The 19,542-nt window shown below is 40.3% G+C and overlaps 1 protein-coding gene across 1 annotated transcript in view; it reads left to right on the top strand.

Annotated features, from left to right (window-relative positions):
* LOC128664353 (uncharacterized) overlaps positions 1-15,355 on the top strand; it is a 36,239-nt gene extending 20,884 nt beyond the window's left edge. The window contains exons 2-4 of the mRNA XM_053719191.1: positions 9,642-9,826; positions 10,009-10,204; positions 15,111-15,355. Of these exons, the coding sequence (XP_053575166.1) occupies positions 9,642-9,826; positions 10,009-10,204; positions 15,111-15,355 (626 nt within the window). The remainder of the gene's footprint in view (positions 1-9,641; positions 9,827-10,008; positions 10,205-15,110) is intronic.
* Positions 15,356-19,542: the final 4,187 nt, after the last annotated feature.

Consider the following 19,542-nt stretch of genomic DNA (forward strand, 5'->3'; position numbering starts at 1 on the left):
AAGGATTAGGACATAATGAAGGAACAACGATCTCCTGATAGATATTCTTATTAGATACCACTTTAGGAAGAAACTCAGGTTTGGTACGTAAAACTACCTTATCTGCATGGAAAATCAGATAAGGGGAATCACACTGTAAAGCAGATAACTCCGAAACTCTTGGAGCCGAGGAGATAGCTACTAAAAACAGAACTTTCCAAGATAAAAGTTTAATATCTATGGAATGCAAAGGTTGAAACGGAACCCCTTGAAGAACTTTAAGAACTAAATTTAAACTCCATGGTGTAGCAACAGGTTTAAACACAGGCTTGATTCTAACCAAAGCCTGACAAAACGCCTGGACGTCTGGAACCTCAGCCAGACGTTTGTGCAAAAGAATAGACAGAGCAGAAATCTGTCCCTTTAGGGAACTAGCTGACAATCCCTTCTCCAATCCCTCTTGGAGAAAGGATAATATCCTAGGAATCCTGACTTTACTCCATGAGTAACCCTTGGATTCACACCAATGAAGATATTTACACCATATCTTATGATAGATTTTCCTGGTGACAGGCTTTCGAGCCTGAATTAAGGTATCAATGACTGACTCGGAAAAACCACGCTTTGATAGAATCAAGCGTTCAATCTCCAAGCAGTCAGACACAGAGAAATTAGATTTGGATGTTTGAAGGGACCTTGAAACAGAAGGTCCTGCCTTAGCGGCAGAGTCCATGGTGGAAAGGATGACATGTCCACCAGATCTGCATACCAAGTCCTGCGTGGCCATGCAGGAGCTATCAAAATCACCGAAGCTCTCTCCTGCTTGATCTTGGCAATCAGACGAGGGAGCAGAGGAAACGGTGGAAACACATAAGCCAGGCTGAAGGACCAGGACGCTGCTAGAGCATCTATCAGCGCTGCCTTGGGATCCCTGGACCTGGACCCGTAACAAGGAAGCTTGGCGTTCTGATAAGATGCCATGAGCTCCAGTTCTGGTTTGCCCCATAGTTGAATCAACTGGGCAAATACCTCCGGATGGAGCTCCCACTCCCCCGGATGAAAAGTCTGCCGACTTAGAAAATCCGCCTCTCAGTTCTCTACTCCTGAGATATGGATAGCTGAGAGATGGCAAGAGTGAACCTCTGCCCATAGAATTATCTTTGAAACCTCCAACATTGCCAGGGGGCTCCTTGTTCCCCCCCTGATGGTTGATATAGGCTACAGTCGTGATGTTGTCCGACTGAAATCTGATGTACCTGACCGCAGCTAGCTGAGGCCAAGCCTGAAGAGCATTGAATATTGCTCTTAGTTCCAAAATGTTTATCGGAAGGAGGGCTTCCTCCTGAGTCCACGAACCCTGAGCCTTCAGGGAGTTCCAGACTGCACCCCAGCCCAGAAGGCTGGCATCTGTCATCACTATAGTCCATTCTGGCCTGTGGAAACTCATTCCTCTGGACAGATGGACCTGAGATAGCTACCAGAGAAGAGAATCCCTGGTCTCTTGATCCAGATTTAGTAGAGGGGACAAATCTGTGTAATCCCCATTCCACTGATTGAGAATGCAAAGTTGCAGTGGTCTGAGATGTAGGCGGGCAAACGGAACTATGTCCATTGCCGCTACCATTAAGCCGATTACTTCCATACACTGAGCCACTGATGGCCGAGAAGTGGAATAAAGAGCACGGCAGGAAGTTAGAAGCTTGACAACCTGACCTCTGTCAGAAAAATTGTCATTTCTACTGAATCTATCAGAGTTCCTAGGAAGGAAACTCTTGTGAGAGAGGATAGAGAACTCTTTCCTTCGTTCACTTTCCACCCGTGAGACCTAAGGAATGCCAAAACAATGTCCGTATGGGACCTGGCGATTTGAAAAGTCAACGCCTGTATCAGAATTTCATCTAGATAAGGGGCCACGCTATGCCCCGTGGCCTTAGAACCGCCAGAAGGGACCCTAGAACCTTTGTAAAGATTCTTGGTGCCATGGCTAACCCGAAGGGAAGAGCCACAAACTGGTAATGCCTGTCTAGGAAGGCGAACCTGAGAAACTGATGATGATCTCTGTGTATCGGAATGTGTAGATAAGCATCCTTTAAGTCCACGGTAGTCATATATTGACCCTCCTGGATCATAGGTAGGATGGTTCGAATAGTCTCCATCTTGAAGGATGGGACCCTGAGAAATTTGTTTAGGATCTTGAGATCCAAGATTGGTCTGAAAGTTCCCACTTTTTTTGGGAACTATAAACAGATTTGAATAGAAGCCCTGCCCCTGTTCCTCCCTTGGAACTGGGTGGATCACTCCCATAACCAGTAGGTCTTGAACGCAACGTGAGAATGCCTCTCTCTTTATCTGGTTTGCAGATAATTGTGAGAGATGAAATCTCCCCTTTGGAGATGAAGCTTTGAAATCCAGAAGATATCCCTGGAAAACAATCTCCAGAGCCCAGGGATCCTGGACGTCTCTTGCCCAAGCCTGGGCGAAGATAGAAAGTCTGCCCCCCACTAGATCCGGTCCCGGATCGGGGGCTACTCCTTCATGCTGTCTTAGAGGCAGCAGCAGGTTTTTTGGCCTGCTTCCCCTTGCTCCAAGCCTGGTTAGGTCTCCAGACTGGCTTGGACTGGGCAAAATTTCCCTCTTGTTTTGCAGTAGAGGAAGTTGAAGCTGCGCCACTCTTGAAGTTTCAAAAGGAACGAAAATTAGTCTGTTTGGTCCCTAATTTGTTGGACCTATCCTGGGGAAGGGAGTGGCCTTTTCCTTCAGTATCAGACATGATCTCCTTCAGTCCAGGCCCGAATAGGGTCTGCCCTTTGAAGGGGATGTTGAGAAGTTTAGACTTTGAAGTAACGTCAGCTGACCAGGATTTAAGCCATAGCGCCCTACGCGCCTGAATGGCAAAACCTGAATTCTTAGCCGTTAGCTTGGTTAAATGAAAAACGGCGTCAGAAATAAATGAATTGGCTAACTTAAGAGATTTAAGCCTGTCTAGGATATCATCCAACGGGGTCTCCACCTGTAGAGCCTCCTCAAAAGACTTGAACTAGAAAGCCGCTGCAGCAGTGACTGGAGCAATACATGCAAGAGGCTGGAGAATAAAACCTTGTTGTATAAAGATTTTCTTAAGGAAACCCTCTATTTTTTTATCCATTGGATCTAGGAAAGCACAACTGTCCTCGACAGGGATAGTTGTACGCTTAGCTAGGGTAGAGACTGCTCCCTCCACCTTAGGGACCGTCTGCCACGAGTCCCGTGTTGCGGCATCTATAGGAAACATCTTTTTAAAAGCAGGAGGGGGAGAGAACGGTACACCTGGTCTATCCCATTCTTTAGTAATAATTTCTGAAAACCTCTTAGGGATTGGAAAAACGTCAGTGTAAACAGGCACTGCAAAGTATTTGTCCATTTTACACAATTTCTCTGGGACTACAATGGTGTCACAGTCATCCAGAGTCGCTAAAACCTCCCTGAGCAACAAACGGAGGTGTTCAAGCTTAAATTTAAATGCTGTCTTTTCAGAGTCAGACTGAAGTAATGCCTTCCTTGAATCAGAAATGTCACCCACAGATAGAAGCTCTCCTGCTTCGGCTTTTGAACATTGTGAGGGTATATCAGACATAGCTACTAAAGCATCAGAAAGCTCTGTATTTGTTCTAGCCCCAGAGCTGTCTCGCTTTCCTTGTAACCCTGGCAGTTTGGACAATACCTCTGTGAGGGTATGATTCATAACTGCCGCCATGTCTTGTAAGGTAAACGCATTGGACGCGCCAGATGTACTTGGCGTCACTTGAGCGGGAGATATAGGTTCTGACACATTGGGAGAGCTAGGTAGTTTGACCTCCCTTTTGTCAGTCTGAGAAACCTCTGGTGATAAATCTTTAAAAGCCATAATATGGTCTTTATAACTTATAGAAAGGTCAGTGCATTTGGTACACATTCTAAGAGGGGGTTCCACAATGGCTTCTAAACATAATGAACAAGGAGTTTCCTCTATGTCAGACATGTCTAACAGACTAGTAATGAGACCAGCAAGCTTGGAAAACACTTTAATAAATGTGAAAAAGCAATTATACAAAAACGGTACTGTGCCTTTAAGAGAAAAAAACTGCTGCATAAACTGCAAAACAGTGTTAAAAAGTAGTAAACTCTACAAAATTTTTACAGTGTGTATAAGGGACTAAAGCAGCATTGCACCCACTTGCAAATGGATGATTAACCCCTTAGGCCCCAAACCAGATTAGAAAAACATTAAAACTGTTAACAAACAGTCAAACACACTGCCACAGCTCTGCTGTGGCTCCTACCTGCCCTTAAACACGATTTGTGCAGGAAAAAAACCCTCTATAGTGGTCCTAGATGCCAGAGGACTCCTTTAGGGAAGCTGGATGTCTCAGTCTGAATATCAACTGCGCATTTAGAGCGCGAAAATAGGCCCCTCCCACCATGCACTCAATGTCAGAGGGCCTTAAAAAAGTACTCCTAGGAGTAATCTAACTAGCCATGTGGAAAACTAGGCCCCAAATAAAGATTTATCACCCTCAGAGAAAAAAACGTTATTTCTATAAACCATGCAAACGTTTTTACACTAAGTAATATGAGTATTAACATGAATATTACCCTTTTTTGTAAGCATGATCCCAGTCATTGTTAAATCACTGTATCAGGCTTACCTCAAATATACCAGGCACTGTCAGCATTTTCTAGACCTTATCATCTCTCTAGAAAAAAATATACTGAACATACCTCAAAGCAGGTAATCTGCAGACCGTCCCCCCAACTGAAGATTTCTTTCCATACTCTTCAGTTATGTGTGAGAACAGCAATGGACCTTAGTTACACACCGCTAAGATCATCAAACCTCCAGGCAGAATTCTTCTTCCAATTTCTGCCTGAGAGTAAAACAGTACAACGCCGGTACCATTTAAAAATAACAAACTCTTGATTGAAGGTAAAAACTACACTGTCACCACATATCTCTTGATACTTCCTTTCTTGTCGAGAGCTGCAAGAGAATGACTGGGGGTGGCAGTGAAGGGAGGAGCTATATAGACAGCTCTGCTGTGGGTGTCCTCTTGCAGCTTCCTGTTGGGAAGGAGAATATCCCACAAGTAATAGAAGAACCCGTGGACTGGATACACCTTTACAAGAGAAAGCAGCAATTATTCACAAGACAGTGTGCAAACTAATATCTTAATAAATTGTGAGCAGCACTTACAGTAATAGAGAAACAACTGTTTCATTCAATCCCCTGTCACACAATATAGACAAAATCAAGAAACAAAGTTATTAATTCACATCATTCTGTAACAAATGTATGCCTATGTGAGACATGGGATGGGAACTAAATATCATAATCACACTAGTCACTAAATAATAATATTGTTTCTATGTAAAAAATATATGTCACTAAGAACTTTAAAAGAATTAATGCCATTATGGATACTGCTGTTACAAGGTGACTCCAACAGCTATCACTATACATTTTCTGAACCACCATAGTGACTATTATCAGTATTGCACACTACAATTGGCCTGATTCTTTTAATCAAGTGGTTTAACATTCATTCACTGGGGACAAAAGGTCAGAACCTAATCTACAAAAAGGCTTATATCCCACTCTTTATTCAGGTTCTCTGGTGCTAAGTGTAAAGATCCAATACAGCTCCTTTTTAGTGAGGATCGTACTCCTATTTCCACCTCTAGGTGGCATTAGCACACAATCAATCACTCTGACCCCAAAATTAGGAACATTGGTGAAATGAAATCCGTTAAAGTGATTAGCCACACTGGATGTTTTTATATAATTCTTAACATCCTTCCTATGTTCCCCAACTCTGGTTCTTAATGTACGTGAGGTCTGGCCTACATATTGTACTTTGCAAAAATTGCACTCCAATAAGTAAACCACAAAGGAAGACGAACAGTTTGCATAATGATTCATATTATAGCTTAACCCTGTTGTGGTACTACTGAATGAGTCTCCTCTGGTAATAAGTTCACATGACCCACAATTAAATGTGAGACATTGAAAAGTTTCGTTTCTTGTTAACCAATTGCTCTTACTCTTTCTGGGGTTACTGACTACTAGACTCGGTGCCAACTTGTTTCCTAGAGTCGGAGCTCTCTTTGGTACAAATTTAATATTCTTAATTAGTCAGGACAGTATCTTGACACCCTTCAAAAAGAATAAATTGCTTTTTAAAATGTCACAAACTTCAGTGTACTTTAGAGAGTATTCAGTTGAAAACACTAATGACTGTACATATGTATCCTTATCCTTCCTAGTCTTTTGTTTATCATCTCTTAGTGGCACCTCCCTAACTTCTCTAAGACTTTTGTCCAAGGAACCTAAATTGTAGCCTCTGGCCAAAAGTCTTTTCTTGAGGCCCTGTGCTTGTTCTTCAAACAGAGAGTCACTCAAAGCATTCCTTCGAAGCCTCAAAAATTGACTCTTAGGAATTGCCTTTATGAGATGCTTAGGGTGACATGAGCCAGCATGCAAAATAGTATTGCCCGCAGTGGATTTTCTATGTGTATTTGTAATAATAGAATTACTCTGAACACATCCTTTTAAATTGAGATCCAAATATTGGGCATCAGTAGGGTGCATGCTGCCTGTAAACCCCAGACCAAGATCATTTTTATTGATATAACTCAAAAAAGTATCAAAAGAAAAATCCCCATTAACTATAAATATGACATCATCAATAGATCTCATATACAGTTGTATATTATCACTGAAAGGATTATTCGCGTTGTAAATTGTGCCAAGCTCCCACCATCCCATAAAAATTTTTACAAATGAGGGGGCAAATATTGCCCCCATAGCTGTGCCACAAATCTGCACATAATACTGATCATCAAACATAAAAAAGTTATGGGACAGTAGGAACTCGACACAATCACATACATACATACAAAAATGTTTAGAATATTGTGTTCTCTGATTTAAGAAAAAAACAATTGCCTTAATCTCTAATCCATGTGGAATATTGGAATAGAGTGAAACCACATCAACCACCACTCAGCCCAAACCTTCTTGCCATTTAACATTTTTAAGGAGTGAAAAGAGATGTCCAGAGTCTCTCAAGTAACTACTTATTTCCTTGACAAGAGGTTGTAATATTGAGTCGACCCATTCCGACTATGGCTCAAACAATGAGCCAATTCCCGAAATGATCAGACGTCCGGGTGGATTAACCAGGTCTTTATGGGTCTTGGGCAGGTGGTGGAAGATGGGCATCACTGGATAAGAAGGGACAAGAGAGGCCTTGTCCATTTTGCTGAAAATACCAATTTTTATACCCTCATCTATTAGCCTTTCAAGTTTCTTTTTGAAGGCTAAAGTGGGGTTAGAGGCCAACGACCTATATGTCACGCCATCACTCAGCTGACGAACAGCTTCCTTCACATAGTCAGTCTTTTTCATAACCACGACATTGCCACCTTTATCAGATGATCGGATGACAATGTCCAGGATATCACGTAGCTGTTTAAGTGCTAGCCTTTCTTTATATTTCAAATTTTGGATCTTATTAGGCTTGCCATGAGAGATATTATTACCAAATTCTATAAGATCACGTTCAACTTTTTTTTTAAATAAATTTAAATGTATGCCACAAGACTGTACAGGATAAAAATCTGTTGCTGCCTTTTTAGGTTTAATAATTGTATGGTCAGTTAAACCACTATTAGCTGAATCAAGATCTCTTAGTACCTCTACAGTGACTACATCATTAAAATCTAAGTTTTGAATATGTAAGTTTTTGTTTTTAAATTGTCATCATGTTTCCCTCTTCGTTCCCTGTTATGTGCTAAGCATTGATTGGGAGGCAGGGGTATATATGTTGATAATTGTACTCTACCTGTTAACCTATGACTAAGTGCCGCATGGCACGAAACGTGTAAGGCAACGCCCCCTTTCCTCCATTGCGCCTTGTGTGTTGTGTACTCACCTGTTTTTTGTACCTGTTGGATTAAAAGTCAGTTTTTGCAGAAGATATTGAGAGTGCTGCCTTTTCTTCTATTGTGAATATTTTGGGATCGCTTGGTCTCTAACTCCCACTTGGCCTGCACCTTTCGTTCACCAGACAAGTCTCCCGTTACAGTCCTATTACACTGGAGTGAATGGACTGATCAGTCTTGTTCCTCGTTGTTCTCCCTGCAGCCACGCCTCCATTCCTCTTTGTGTTCACAGATTCAAGCTACGGCGTGAGCTCGGAAGTATTCAACCAGGATAGAGTAAGTGCCGCTTATTATTTTCTGTCGTTGAACTTTTCACAATTGTGCAAACTCGCAGTTTGGATATTTCTGTGTACCGATCACCCTGCATGTGTTATCTGTAGAGGGCTAGGTGGGAATATAAGCCCTAACACACATTTGTTTTGTAAATTTGTTCCTCTGTATATCGAAGTAATTACAAATTATTTTGGAACATATGGAACAAATTCCAGCAATAAAGCAGCACTCCAGGGTCTTTGGTAAAGCCATTTCTGCACTTTCTAAACGACGCTGCTGTGAAAGGCAAACAATCTATTTAAGAGACTCTATTTTTTGGTGATTTTACGAAAGTTCTGATATATCTATACACACACACATTAGCTAGCATGGAGGAAGGGGCTAAGAGTTTGAATAAAACTATTTTTAATATTTTTTAATCAATTAGAAAGGCTTTTACTAACTGATCTACGCTTAATGTGGGATGCAGTGGCATTTGAACACTATATTGGATCAAACAGAATACCCAGGGGGTTAAGAATAAAAAAATTCCCTTCTTATGATTTAGAAGATGAATCTCTTATTAAAGAGTGGAAAGATGCTTTAACACTGTGTTCCATTACTTTGTTGAACATACTTGTCAAAAGTAAAAATTTGAAAAGAGCCGCCTTAAAGGGATGCATTTGAACCTTAAAAAGTGAATTAAAAAATCATAAATCAGATGACAAATATTCTGAATTGAAAACAGTGATGAAAACTAAGATCAAAAATCTGATGATGAGTTGGCAACAGTAAAAGGACGCACATTCACTAGAGACCAGGAAGACTATACCAACAATAAAGTCTATGTTTGGTCAAAATTTGCACTGAGACAGAGACATTTTTCATCAGGAGGTAACAGAAGATTTAATAAAAACCGTGAACAAGAGCATATGAAAGATGACAAGAGGGAGAATCAGAGTGATGTTGTTGAGAAAATATATTCTTCAAAAACCTACACCTAAATCAGAGCCAAAATCGATCTTGAAGAAAAGCCATGCTGACCGTAGAGTGAATTTCTCCTCCACTGAGTCAGATACATCTGAGCCAAACTCTGTCAGCTCTGAGAGCAGTGATGCTGAGACGTCATCTTCCTCTTCCTCCTCTCTCTCCCCCCAACCTTCTTTCTCATTGCAGGTCCTCAGAGAAAGATATACCGAGAAGGAGGAGTGTGTGGTATGACCAAAAACCAGGAATAATGAAGTCCTTTTAGGCAAGAAAATCACAAAAAACAAGAAGAGCAGGAAATAGGAGAAGAAAAGAGAAGCTCAAAAAAGGGGAAGAAGAAGGACTAAATTTATCAGTTCTCAATCTGTCAGACTTTTCACTTAATGAAGACCATATAGGAATATTGACTAAGGGTTTGGGATTTGCACCTTCACATGAGTTTTCAGTTTTTTCTTCATTAATAGATGTCGACAAGTTTGTTCACAAATCAGCATTAAAAATATTTTTTGCTGAACTAGACAGTAATGTTTTAAAATATGAGGCTGTTGAAAACCATGATAGGCCTAGTGATAAGGCTGAAATAGGTACACAGAGTCAAGATGACTTACATGTTCAAAACTTAGATTTTAATGATGTAGTCACTGTAGAGGTACTAAGAGATCTTGATTCAGGTGATAGTGGTTTAACTGACCATACAATTATTAAACCTAAAAAGGCAGCAACAGATTTTTATCCTGTACAGTCTCGTGGCATACATTTAAATTTATTTAAAAAAAAAAAAAAGTTGAACGTGATCTTATAGAATTTGGTAACAATATCTCTCATGGCAAGCCTAATAAGATCCAAAATTTGAAATATAAAGAAAGGCTAGCACTTAAACAGCTACGTGATAACCAGGACATTGTCATCCGATCATCTGATGTGAAGGAAGCTGTTCGTCAGCTGAGTGATGGCGTGACATATAGGCCTTTGGCCTCTAACCCCACTTTAGCCTTCAAAAAGAAACTTGAAAGGCTAAAAGATGAGGGTATAAAAATTGGTATTTTCAGCGAAATGGACAAGGGCTCTCTTGTCCCTTCTTATCCAGTGATGCCCATCTTCCAAAACCTGCCCAAGACCCATAAAGACCTGGTTAATCCACCCGGACGTCCGATCATTTCGGGAATTGGCTCATTGTTTGAGCCATTGTCGGAATGGGTCGACTCAATATTACAACCTCTTGTCAAGGAATTAAGTAGTTACTTGAGAGACTCTGGACATCTCATTTCACTCCTTAAAAATGTTAAATGGCAAGATGGTTTGGGCTGGGTGGTGGTTGATGTGGTTTCACTCTATTCCAATATTCCACATGGATTAGAGATTAAGGCAATTGTTTTTTTTCTTAAATCAGAGAACACAATATTCTGAACTTTTTTGTATGTATGTATGTGATTGTGTCGAGTTCCTACTGTCCCATAACTTTTTTATGTTTGATGATCAGTATTATGTGCAGATTTGTGGCACAGCTATGGGGGCAAAATTTGCCCCCTCATTTGCAAATTACAAATACAACGCAAATAATCCTTTCAGTGATAATATACAACTGTATATGAGATATATTGATGATCTCATATTTATAGTTAATGGGGATTATTCTTTTGATACTTTTTTGAGTTATATCAATAAAAATGATCTTGGTATGGGGTTTACAGGCAGCATGCACCCTACTGGTGCCCAGTATTTGGATCTCAATTTAAAAGGATGTGTTCAGAGTAATTCTATTATTACAAATACACACAGAAAATCCACTGCGGGCAATACTATTTTGCATGCTGGCTCATGTCACCCTAAGCATGTTGTAAGGCAATTCCTAAGATTCAATTTTTGAGGCTTTGAAGGAATGCTTTGAGTGACTCTCTGTTTGAGGAACAAGCACAGGACCTCAAGAAAAGACTTTTGGCCAGAGGCTACAATTTAGGTTCCTTGGACAAAAGTCTTAGAGAAGTTAGGGAGGTGCCACTAAGAGATGCTAAACAAAAGACTAGGAAGAATAAGGATACATATATACAGTCATTAGTGTTTTCAACTGAATACTCTCTACATTACACTGAAGTTTGTGACATTTTAAAAAGCAATTTATTCTATTTGAAGGGTGACGAGATACTGTCCCAACTAATTAAGAATTTTACATTTGTACCAAAGAGAACTCCGACTCTAGGAAACAAGTTGGCACCGAGTCTAGTAGTCAGTAACCCCAGAAAGAGTAAGAGCAATTGGTTATCAAGAAAAGGAACTTTTCAATGTCTCACATTTAATTGTGGGTCATGTGAACTTATTACCAGAGGAGACTCATTCAGTAGTACCACAACAGGGTTAAGCTATAATATGAATCATTATGCCAACTGTTCGTCTTCCTTTGTGGTTTTCTTATTGGAGTGCAATTTTTGCAAAGTACAATATGTAGGCCAGACCTCAAGTACATTGAGAACCAGAGTTGGGGAACATAGGAGGGATGTTAAGAATTATATAAAAACATCCAGTGTGGCTAATCACTTTAACGGATTTCATTTCACCAATGTTCCTAATTTTGGGGTCAAAGTGATTGATTGTGTGCTAATGCCACCTAGAGGTGGAAATAGGAGTAAGATCCTCACTAAAAAGGAGCTGTATTGGATCTTTGCACTTAGCACCAGAGAACCGTGCGGCCTGAATAAAGAGTGGGATATAAGCCTTTTTGTAGATTAGGTTCTAGCCTTTTGTCCCCAGTGAATGAATGTTAAACCACTTGATTAAAAGAATCAGGCCAATTGTAGTGTGCAATACTGATAATAGTCACTATGGTGGTTCAGAAAATTTATAGTGATAGCTGTTGGAGTCACCTTGTAACAGCAGTATCCATAATGGCATTAATTATTTTAAAGTTCTTAGTGACATATATTTTTTTACATAGAACCAATATTATTATTTAGTGACTAGTGTGATTATGGTATTTAGTTCCCATCCCATGTCTCACATAGGCATACATTTGTTACAGAATGATGTAAATTAATAACTTTGTTTCTTGATTTTGTCTATATTGTGTGACAGGGGATTGAATGAAACAGTTGTTTCTCTATTACTGTAAGTGCTGCTCCATATTTATTAAGATATTAGTTTGTATACTGTCTTGTGAATAATTGCTGTTTTTTTGTTTTGTTTGACTGTGGAGAAACTTATTTATTTTTTATTTTTTATTTTTTGTTTTTGTTTTTTAGCACCTTAAGCTAGATTGTTAGTTTTCTTTCCTTTTCAAAAATTATAAAAGAGTTTTTATATTTGTCACATATTTTTCATTTCCCTTCAAATTTATAAGGGGTTAAGGAAGCTTGTTCTCAAAAAATTGTTTCCTTTAATTCTTTTTAAATGTGTCCCTCTTCGTTCCCTGTTATGTGCTAAGCATTGATTGGGAGGCAGGGGTATATATGTTGATATTGTACTCTACCTGTTAACCTATGACTAAGTGCCGCACGGCACAAAATGCGTAAGGCCACACCCCATTTCCTCCATTGCGCCTTGTGTGTTGTGTACTCACCTGTTTTTTGTACCTGTTGGATTAAAAGTCAGTTTTTGCAAAAGATATTGAGAGTGCTGCCTTTTCTTCAGTTGAATCTGATATCTGTTTAAAGTTATAGTGGTTTGTTAGCTTAGCAAGCAAAATGCATTCATTGTTCTCAAAGAAGGCTGCAGCAGCTGAGGTTTCTAAGTATAGGTCTATCCCTGAGTGGGCAAATTGTGATTTATAGAAAACCTATCGCTGATGAACTGATTAAAAATGCTGCACCTATTTCCCCAGAAGTAGACAGTAGAACTTTAAGTTTGGACCTTAATGTGTACAATAAAATTGATCAGAATATTGCATGTTCTATAGGATAGAAAATCATGCATACAGTTAAGAAAGAAGTACAGTAAAGGGTTACATTGGAAAAGGAACTGGCATTAGTACAGGATAAACTGGAATGGGCAAATTAATGTTTGAAATCTATGGAAGCTAACACAAAACTGATGAAAAAGTGTAAAGTGAGTGTTAGTAGTGAGAATGAGACCAAACTGTATTGAGCATGCCCTATTATCACCCAGGAAATGAAAAGGAAACTACATAATGATCAGACAAGTCAGAATGGTGTGCAAGAATGGGCATGTGACAAAGTAAATGAAGTAGTTAGGGGATACACTCAAGCATAATTAAATTAACTTTCTTAACAATTTAAGCAGAAAGTGGATGAATCTTTGTCTGAGTGGTTGATGGTGTGTTTTAAATGCCACAGAAGCTGTGAGCAAAGGCCATTTAACTACACATCCCAAAGTTAGACAGGTTTTGAGGAAAGTGAGAGACATCATAGGAAATGTTTCACTATTAGACATGATTAGACATGTAGTGTTAACAGTGTTTCCATCATGTGAAGACATAGAACCCACAACCCCATGGGGTAAAATTGATGATGCAATTAATCGGGTATGAATTATGGGGTGCACAGCTGGGTTGAGTGTGAGTAATTGGGAGGGACTTGATATGGAGGATTTCACTGCAACCATGTGATCTCACTTTTTAAGAACAACACCTCTGGTAATGAAAGTATCAATGCTAGGTATTCTCAGTGGTATGGGTAACAAATGAAATATTCACCAATTGTCCTCCTTGCTGACGGAAATAGGAGAATTAGAAAAGGTTAATCCACCTGAGAAACTGACAGACCAATTGGGGGAGGAGGTGAAAAGGGAATACACAAGAAATAGTAATCCAGAGATATCTAGAAGGCAATGGTGGCTTAATTTGCTGAGAATGGGTGTGCCTAGGAAATAAATTGATGGTATTCCCACAGCAGAGTTAATGAAAACATGGAAATCAGTTATAAAAAAGAATCCACAGGGGGGCGGAGCCAAGCCACGCAGGCAGATGGCTGTGTTTTAGAGTTGCTCCTCAAACCCTCAGGCAAAAATAGATCTAAAATGGCATAAATGTATTATTATATAGCCCAAAAAGCATTCGAAAGGAGGAACACTCAAATAGCACTCCCTGCTACACCATCAAGTCTCTGCCGACGACAGTGACCCCATAACAGCACGGCAACCGGCCGCGACTAGATCCTAAACTGCTAAATCAAAGGAGGCGCGACGGCGCCGACATTATATACTACCCACCGCTCCCTTGCACTGTTTGGTAGTAAGAAAGAGAAGCCATCGCTTACCGCACATCTACCTGGAGACACCACGGCTTCATCGCACGGCTCAAGGGTAAGACCTGAAAATCACTCACGCGGCCGCGCCGCACTACACTACCTGAGGCCAAAGTGCGTCACCTTCCTTTAACGGCTCATCACAAGCTAACATAACAGTCTTAGCTGTGAAGGGGGAAATAGCGATTCTGGTATACTGACCCCCCATGCCAATTTCACAGTGCCACATTTGAGAAAGTTATCTAAAAACTTGCTGAAGTGGGGGAAAAAATAAAAAAGAGGCCTACTACTTGAACTAATCTCATAGCCTGCTGGGTGCTTTCTCTCCTATTTCTGTTACCCTTACTGCACCACAAATCTAATAACAATTTGACAGGGGGGAAGATCGCATCTAACATCAAGATCAAAATCAGATATACACATTTACATTGTTTTTATCTTTTACTTTATTGAACTGAATCTGCATGAGACTTGAGCTGACCCTCAGTTTGCTTGAGTAAGCTCTTGCCTGTCAGTGTTGTGGTTTACTACTGCTGAGATACAACATTTATACCAATTTGAGATAAGTACATTGTTCTAAGGAAAAAGTGAATCTAACCGCATTGATATACCATAACAGACTTTTAGTAGCTGTATAAGGGGAGAAAAACAGGAAAAGGCAGGAAGAAAAAGAATAGCGTAAATAAGAAAAAAAAAAAAGAAGAGGGTGAGAAAATTTTGTTTCCTTCTTTTTACCACAAGACTGTGTGATGCCTTGCAAAAAACAAGTTAAAATTGACAAAGTTACAACCGCAAGCACATTAAATAAATACCTAAAACAAGTGGAACAGCCCTGCTCCCCAATAACTGATACTATAGAGACCAGCTTACTACACCCTGCTACACAACAAAAAGATCTTGACAAAATAGCTTCCCACAGTGATCGCATAACAAAGGAAGATCTAAAGCATTTATCCTCAAAAGAAGACATCAAAAATGCGGTCTAGGAGATGCGCACTTTATTCAATGACCTTAGAAAAGATATCACATTATTAGATACCAGGGTCTCGCAGGTTGAGACGACGCAACAAGAACAAGCAACGTCAATACAATCACTGAACACAGAACTCCAAGATAAAAATGAAGTTATACAACAATTGTCAGATAAGGTTGAGGACCTAGATAACAGAGGCCGCCGAAACAATTTACGCTTCAGAGGTGTCTCTGAATCGGTTCATCCACCGGCAATTGATGGCTACCTCCAAAGTTTATTTCGAACCCTAAAAGATACCCCGTCAGCCCCAGAAATAATGCTTGAACGCGCACACAGGGCACTCAGGGCCAAACCGCCACCCAAAGCACCCCCTAGGGATATAATTGTCCGCTTTTTAAATTATAAAGACAAAGAAGAGATCCTCAAATTAGCCCGCCTTAAGAGCCCTATACACCACGCAGGAGAAGAAATTCAAATTTTCTCAGACTTGTCACCTACTACTCTCCAAAGGGGAAGAGAGCTGAGCCATGTTACATCTAGATTGAGAGCACATAAAATCCAGTACCGCTGGGGCTTTCCGGTCTCATTAGTGGCCACACACCAGAACAAAACTGCAGTGTTCAACCCGGGAGCAGATCTGCAAGCCTTCTATACAAACCTCTCAATTGCTGAGTCTCGGCCTGGTCCGGAGACAACTCAGGGACACTCTTCTTCAAGCCCCTGATCAAAAATCAATAGATGCAGGAATCTTTTTATATTAAAGATGCAGTAACTTCGCTTCAAGAACTATCCAAACAGTATCCTTTTTCATTTGTCTAAGCTTTTAGTATAATCCCTGGTGTTTGAGACATTACCAAGCCGCCTAGAATTAGGGCTCACAGATAACTTAAGATGTATCATAATGCCCTTTACATTAAGAATGTCCAAGACTAGAGATCCATGGACTTTTGAATTTGTTGCATTTAGATTATATAGAGTTAATTGAGATAAGGTCTATAACACCGATTTACTGAATGTTACCTCTGTTGGGAATAAGTTCAAATATTCTTACCAATAATTTAAGAGTGTTACCTCTTTTCCATATAGCCTCTCCCCTTCCCCTTACATCCCCTCACTCATAGCCTACCCTACCCCTCCCCTATCCCTCCATGTTTTTCCTTCCTACCCCCCTTCCCCGCCCCTTTCCCTTACCAAATATTTTATTATGCCAACTGTACAATTGCCCTCGAAGGGGTGGACTAAATCCACACCGGAGGACATATATGAGTATATTGTTTAAATAAGCCTGAGGGTTACTACCCCATTTGTATTTCTATTTTGTTGTTACTGTTGAATGCCTATTTAGTATTTGACTGTACACTTTTCTTCTCTTTCTTCATATCTTTAAACTATACTATATATTCCCTCACTTACTCTCTTTCATCGAACTCCTTCTTTCTTTTATCCCTTAACAGTCCTACCCATCCCGTCTTTTACTTTAACCTCTAGACTTTTTACTCTTCTCCCTTTTTTTTTTTTTTTTTTCTTTTCTTTTCCCCAGAATGAACCAACGAACTAGTAGATTTGGTGCCCACACCCTAACACTGACCACGGTCAATGCCAAAGGATTAAATAATCCAGGTAAGAGATCCATCGCTTTTAGGGCTCTCAAAAATATATACAGCCATGTTCTTTTCTTCCAAGAGACACATTTCCGTAGAGGGAGGGAGCCAAAATGGTTTAGCACACAATACCCGACTGCCTTTTTTGCCTCCGGTACAGCTAAGAGGTGTGGGGTGGGTATATTGATACACCAATCGGTCCCACTGAAAAATATACATGTTGAAAAAGACCCAGAGGGAAGATATCTGCTCATTACAGGTCTGCTATATGAAAACCCTATCACTCTAGCCACATTGTACAGCCCGAATACTGACCAGCATCTCTTCATGACTAAATTCTCTAAGATTCTCTTGGATCATGCGAAGGGCCCGGTGTTTCTCTCTGGAGACTTTAATATCACTATGGATGCACAATTAGATACATCAAACGGTGTGACTAGCACCTCACCCAAAATAATTAAATCGGTTAGATCCACCATCACAAATTTACATTTACATGACTTCTGGCGGACACTGCACCCAACCAACAAAGATTTCACCTTTTTCTCTTCCCCACACAACAAATATTCCCGTATAGACTATTTCTTCACCGACTCTAACGGGTTAGACATGATCACTGACTGCTCTATTGGACCGATCACATGGTCTGACCACGCCCCTGTTACCTGTTCAGTACAATGGCCTGACTTACCACCTACAACATACACTTGGAGACTAGACGACACTCTACTGAATGACCCCTTAATTAAAATCGACATACAAAACTCACTGAATGATTACCTAGCTCATAATTGTCCCTCCCAGACCACGCCTATAACTGTATGGGAAGCGCATAAATGCGTTATACGAGGTGAGTTTCACAAACGTATAGGCGAGACTTAACAGAAACCGCAGATTAAGACACACACAATTGCTCCAAGATGTTATTCAAATAGAAGAGACACACAAAGGGGACCCTTCAGACTTAGAAATTAAAATGAAACTAGAGAAAGCTAAATCTGATTTGAATGCACATCTGCGTGAAGCTTATCAGCGTAAGATGTTGCATTTAAAGCAACAATACTATGAAGGAGGCAATAAACCCAGCAAATTGCTGGCTAGGGCTGTCCGAAGAAAACAACTTAAAACACATATACATTGGTTACAAAACCCAGACGGGTCGGTATTAAAAGGTTCTAAGCAAATAGCCCATTCTTTTCACTCATTCTATCAGTCACTATACAACATCACACAATCACAGAGACTTGAAGACTCACACAGAGACATAATTGAGAAAGACCGCCTGATGATGCAATACTTAACCGCACTTATATTGCCCCAATTAGATCCAGAACAAAGAGGTGACCTTGATAGATTCATTTCAGCAGATGAAATAACACAAGCCATTAAGGATTTCCCAAATGGGAAAAGCCCAGGTCCGGATGGTTTCTCCCCAAGGTATTATAAACTATTTGGTGACACTTTGAGCCCTCTAATGATCCAACTCTTCAATAACTTAATAGAACAGCCTACACTCTCTAGCTCAATGCTTGAAGCATATATTACGGTTATCCCCAAACCCGGGAAACCACCCATCTCTCCAGCTAATTTTAGGCCTATATCCCTATTAAATTTAGATATTAAAATTCTAGCCAAAATTCTGGCAAACCGCCTCAATAGATTGTTACCGGGTCTCATCTCCTCAGATCAAGTTGGATTTGTGCCGGGGAGAGAGGCGCGGGATAATACCAATAAAGTGATCCAGTTGCTAAATTATGCGCAAACTGAGAAGGTGCCTATGGCGTTATTTTCGACCGACGCGGAGAAGGCCTTCGACCGGGTCGATTGGTCTTTTCTGCGTCAGGTTATGAGGACCATGAACTTTGGGGAACCCTTCCTGAACATGGTCTTTGCACTATACTCTTCTCCAAATGCACGAATCAGAATAAATGGAACACTATCAAATACTTTTACTATATCAAACGGAACCCGACAAGGGTGTCCCTTGTCCCCTTTACTTTTTGCCCTCTCCATAGAAGCCCTAGCGCAGAAAGTCAGACTTAATCCAAATATCAAGGGTGTCCAAGTGGGCGGAGTGGAGTATAAACAAGCGTTATACGCAGATGATGTCCTTTACACCCTCACTAATATAGAAACTTCCATTCCTGAGCTGCTAAAAGAGATCCGAGAATATGGGGAGTTATCTAACTTCCACCTAAACCTCTCGAAGTCAGAGCTCCTTAATATTAATGCCCCAATAGAACAAATTCAATTCTTAGCAACCAATCACAATGTTCCCATAGCTAAATCCAAATTGAAATACCTAGGTATCTATCTATCAGCAAACTCCTCAGACTTATATAAACATAACTACCTCACATTACGTAGGGAAATAATTAATGATCTATCCTCCTGGAGAAATAAATCTTTATCTTGGTTGGGAAAGATTGGTCTGATCAAGATGAACATTTTGCCAAGCATGAACGAAGACAAAAAGAGAGGCGCACAAATGTGTGTATCGATAGAGATAAGGGAAGCACACACTTCAGAGGATTTGTACACAGGGTACTCACACTTTAACACAGCACACCAGTGTGCTTGTGGAAACGTGCTGGCAATC

The sequence above is a fragment of the Bombina bombina genome, chromosome 6 (genome assembly GCF_027579735.1).
Source record: "Bombina bombina isolate aBomBom1 chromosome 6, aBomBom1.pri, whole genome shotgun sequence".
NCBI lineage: Eukaryota > Metazoa > Chordata > Amphibia > Anura > Bombinatoridae > Bombina > Bombina bombina.